This window comes from Rhagoletis pomonella, unplaced genomic scaffold (assembly GCF_013731165.1).
Source record: "Rhagoletis pomonella isolate Grant_MI unplaced genomic scaffold, Rhpom_1.0 Rhpom_scaffold_00003, whole genome shotgun sequence".
Taxonomy (NCBI): domain Eukaryota; kingdom Metazoa; phylum Arthropoda; class Insecta; order Diptera; family Tephritidae; genus Rhagoletis; species Rhagoletis pomonella.
In genome coordinates this window covers 49,382,432-49,386,335 of record NW_023458557.1, presented here as the reverse complement: position 1 = coordinate 49,386,335, position 3,904 = coordinate 49,382,432, and the positions used below count along the sequence as shown (strand labels likewise).

At 37.0% G+C, this 3,904-nt stretch overlaps 1 protein-coding gene across 1 annotated transcript; it reads left to right on the top strand.

Annotated features, from left to right (window-relative positions):
- The first annotated feature begins 5 nt into the window (after positions 1–5).
- On the top strand, positions 6–2,048 carry LOC118736277 (zinc finger BED domain-containing protein 1-like). Its single transcript, XM_036466372.1, has 3 exons — positions 6–85; positions 158–927; positions 1,078–2,048. Exons 2-3 carry the CDS (start codon positions 394–396, stop codon positions 1,954–1,956), a joined length of 1,413 nt encoding a protein of 470 aa, XP_036322265.1. The 5' UTR covers positions 6–85; positions 158–393; the 3' UTR covers positions 1,957–2,048.
- The last annotated feature ends 1,856 nt before the right edge of the window (positions 2,049–3,904 follow it).

Genomic DNA, 3,904 nt, shown 5'->3' with positions numbered 1-3,904 from the left:
TACTTGTTTTGTTTGCGTTTGGCGGAGGTAATTCCAAGCATTTATAAAAAGTTTGCTGTTGAATTGGGCAAAATTTGGTATACGAGTAAGTGTGTTTATTAAATTAAAATATGCGATTGATCATAATTATTATGTACCATAATTCATTTTTACTTAGAAAATGTCAAAAAAGAAAAGCGATGTATGGCTTCACTTTTCAGCCGAGAAAGAGGTTAAAGTTAAGTGCCTCTTGTGCGCCCAGGTGCTCTCCGTGGGGAATAAGTCGACCTTCAGTCTATTGCGACATTTAAGCACCAAACATCCAACGCAAACCATAAGGAGGCAAGATCCCGCACAATAGTTAGCGACAACAACAACAATTGCGTTAGTACAGAAGAAACTGCAGAGGCGGCCATGCCAGCTTCGTGTGTTCAACCACGTCCATCCATAGCGCAGTATTTTAGCAAACCAATTTCCGCTAAAAAGAAGCATGAAATCGATCACCAATTGGTCACGATGATTGTGAGGGAATACCACCCATTTTCGGTTGTGGAGGATGCAGAGTTCAAAAAATTGGTATTCATGCTGAATCCATCGTACAAACTTCCAACGCGGAAAACAATATCCTCAACATTAGTTCCAGCAACTTACAGTGAAACCGTCGAAATAGTAAAACAGCGTTTGGGTAGAGCATATGCAGTGTGTTTGACGGTAGATGGGTGGACATCTCGTGCGCAAGATAGCTTTATTAGCGTTACTGCACACTATATAGTTGAAGATAACAAGTGCTCTTTTCTGGCTTCCGATTTGTTAAGCTGCGTTTCGTATACAGAGCGGCATACTAGTGACAACATAACAAAGAAACTGACGGAGATTTTGCAAGAATGGGATTTAGGCCATAAAATCACAGTAATTGCTACAGATAACGCGGCAAATATGAAGGCGTCGGTGCGAGGAGGTGGGTGGAGGCATTGGGGCTGTTTTGCGCATAGCTTAAATTTGGTAGCACAGTCAGGTTTGAAAGAAATTCAACCGGCTTTGGACAAAGTAAAGGCAATAGTGAGGCTTTTTAAAAAAATTTCGTATGCGCATTCACAGCTTAATGCCACGGCAAAAGGAATGGAACTGCCCGTTTGCAAATTAATCAACGACGTTCCAACCCGTTGGAATTCAACCTACGAGATGCTGAAGCGTATTTTGCTAATCAAAGATGCCGTGATCTCTACTGTAGCTGTTGTTAAGTCGTCTGCATTGGTGAGAGATGAAGGACTGTGTAGTATAGATTTATTAAGTAATGAAGAATGGTTAGTTGCGCAACAAACCATGGATGTTATGGAGATGTTCGAAATTGTGACTACTACAATTAGCGGAGAAAAGTATGTTAGCGCTTCGACAGTAATTTTATATGTTAAACAATTAGATAAACACTTAAGGACTTTAAACACCAACGAACTTACACCATTTGCACAAAAATTAGTGAAAAAACTACTAAATGAATTAAGTTTTCGATTCAGAGACTTGGAACAAAATGAGCTCATAGCTCAAGCGACGATCCTTGACCCGCGTTTTAAAAAATTTGGATTTATAAGCGAGCTTAGTTATAATACAGTTGTGAAAAGACTATATTCTAAAGTAGGAAATACCACTATCCAAAACAAAGAAAATGAAGGAGATTTAAGTGCAGGCATTGAAGACCGTGCTCAGAATAGCTCGTCGGAAAGTCACCGGGAAGGTTTACTGTGGAAGGATTTCGATGCTGAGGTTCACATGTATACGCGTCCACAAGACCAATTAGCTTCTGCTATAGTAGAACTTGACAAATATTTGGCTGAGCCTATTTTGCCAAGGAAAAACGCGCAGGGAAAGAATAACGACCCTTTGTTCTGGTGGAGCCAAAGGAAGCATATTTATTTATCCAAGGCTATATCGCATAATGAAATCGCGGTTATGCATTTCAGCCACTTCAGTACCATGTGAACGCATTTTTTCACATGCAGGACAAATTGTAAGCGAAAAAAGAGAAAGACTAGACTGCGAAAAAATATCGCAACTTATTTTTTTAAATTATAAGCTAGGACATAATGATTTTTAAGAAAAAAGTATACTTTTGAATCGTATATTTAACTATATTTAAATTTTTTTTACAAATGATGGCAATTCATTGCTTTTGAGTTACAAATTACTTAAGATATATGAATATGTTTTAACTAGTCGTTATAAAAGCCAAGCGCCATATGATCTTTAAAAAAAAGTGATTTACTCAGTATTATCATAAAAAACTAAGTTTTTTATATAAAACTATATAAACCAATTGTAATAATCTACAACTGACCTCCATTTTTATTGTTTTTTCTTTACTTTTAATTAGTATTTACGATCTCGATAAATATGTGATTTACCTAGTAAAATAAAAAACCAAGTATTGAATTCAATAAACACGGTATCTTTACTGATTGTAATAATCTACAATCGAATAATATGTTTGTTGTCTTTACTTTAGTTTTATTAATATAGAACATTACTTCGAAAACATAAAATGTCTTTGTTAAATAAATCTCAGCGTGGTTGCGCATATTGGACATTAATATCTTATGCTTTAAAAACAAAAGGGACTGATACTTTGCATTGATGCGTTTTTTGTTAACCGATTAGGGTTTTCACAAATTTAGCAGCATATAACACGAAATTATAACTGTGAATACCCAAGATATGTTAGTGGCCATATGTATACGTAACACAATTGTGTTGGTGAATTTTGCTAAAGTTATGGATGTATTTGGTTGGTGCACGGTTCATGCAGTAGCGTACAGAGGTGCTGATGAGTACAAGAAACACACAAGCACAGTGTGCTATGTGTTCCAAAAAACACACTGGCCAGTATGTGCTTTAGTCGAGTGTGTCGAGTGTGTTACTGCGCTATAGTTTAATCAAATGGTGTGCCAGAGCGTGCGGCACATCGAAGAGTGTTAGCACAGTAGCACAGCACTGTGGTGTGTTACACATCACTATCACATAATCTATTAGAGAATAGTGAACGTTTTAGTGCACTCGATTGCTTTGCAATCAAAGCTGCTGCAACAAACGTTTTAGTGCACTCCATTGCTTTGCATATAAGGCTGATGCAGCAAACTGCGGCAGCATCTCAGCGGGATTGATTAGTGAACTTACTAAAGGAGGATGCTTGGAGCAGAAGCGAAGTCATTGTGATGCAATGCTATCAATATAATAATAAAGATACATTTCGAGAACGGCTTTACCGTGCCCTATGTACACAAAATGCACCGATTCGTCGCAGCGCTACACTTGTATCTACGCATCTCGCATCTTGACGGCTGTCGGAATTTAACACACGGCACTTCATTTTATTAGTTTTTACGCAGTCTTCAACTCAAAAATCACTTACAAATTGCAAATTAACACCATTTAAACTGATTTTTCACTTATCATTAAAATTCTCTTTGTCGCTGATTTGTAAACAGAGGTTTATTTACAAGTTACCACAACTGTCAAAATCGGCAAAACCAAAGTAGCGGTACCACTGACGGTGCCACCTTTGTTCGCTGCACCGTGCATCGGAACCACGAAAAGGGCGTTAGGAGTTCGCGTAAATGAGCACGAAGCATGATGCAATAATACAAGGTGGTATCAGTTGTGACAGCTCAAGTTGACACTGCCTTAGCTCAGTAGAATAAGAAGAAAAACGGGAAGAAATGAATCCCCATTTGGGGGAAAAATATAAAATTGCATATTTTCTTCTAAACAAAATTTGCTTTTTTATAGTATATTCGCAATGAAATGAAATAAAATAAGATATAATACCTTTTTGAGAAAATAAAATGTGTATACTGAGAAAAAATTAAAAAAAATCAACCATATTATTAGGCAAAGAATTGTTAAAGAAGTTAACACTGTTAAACCTAAGGCA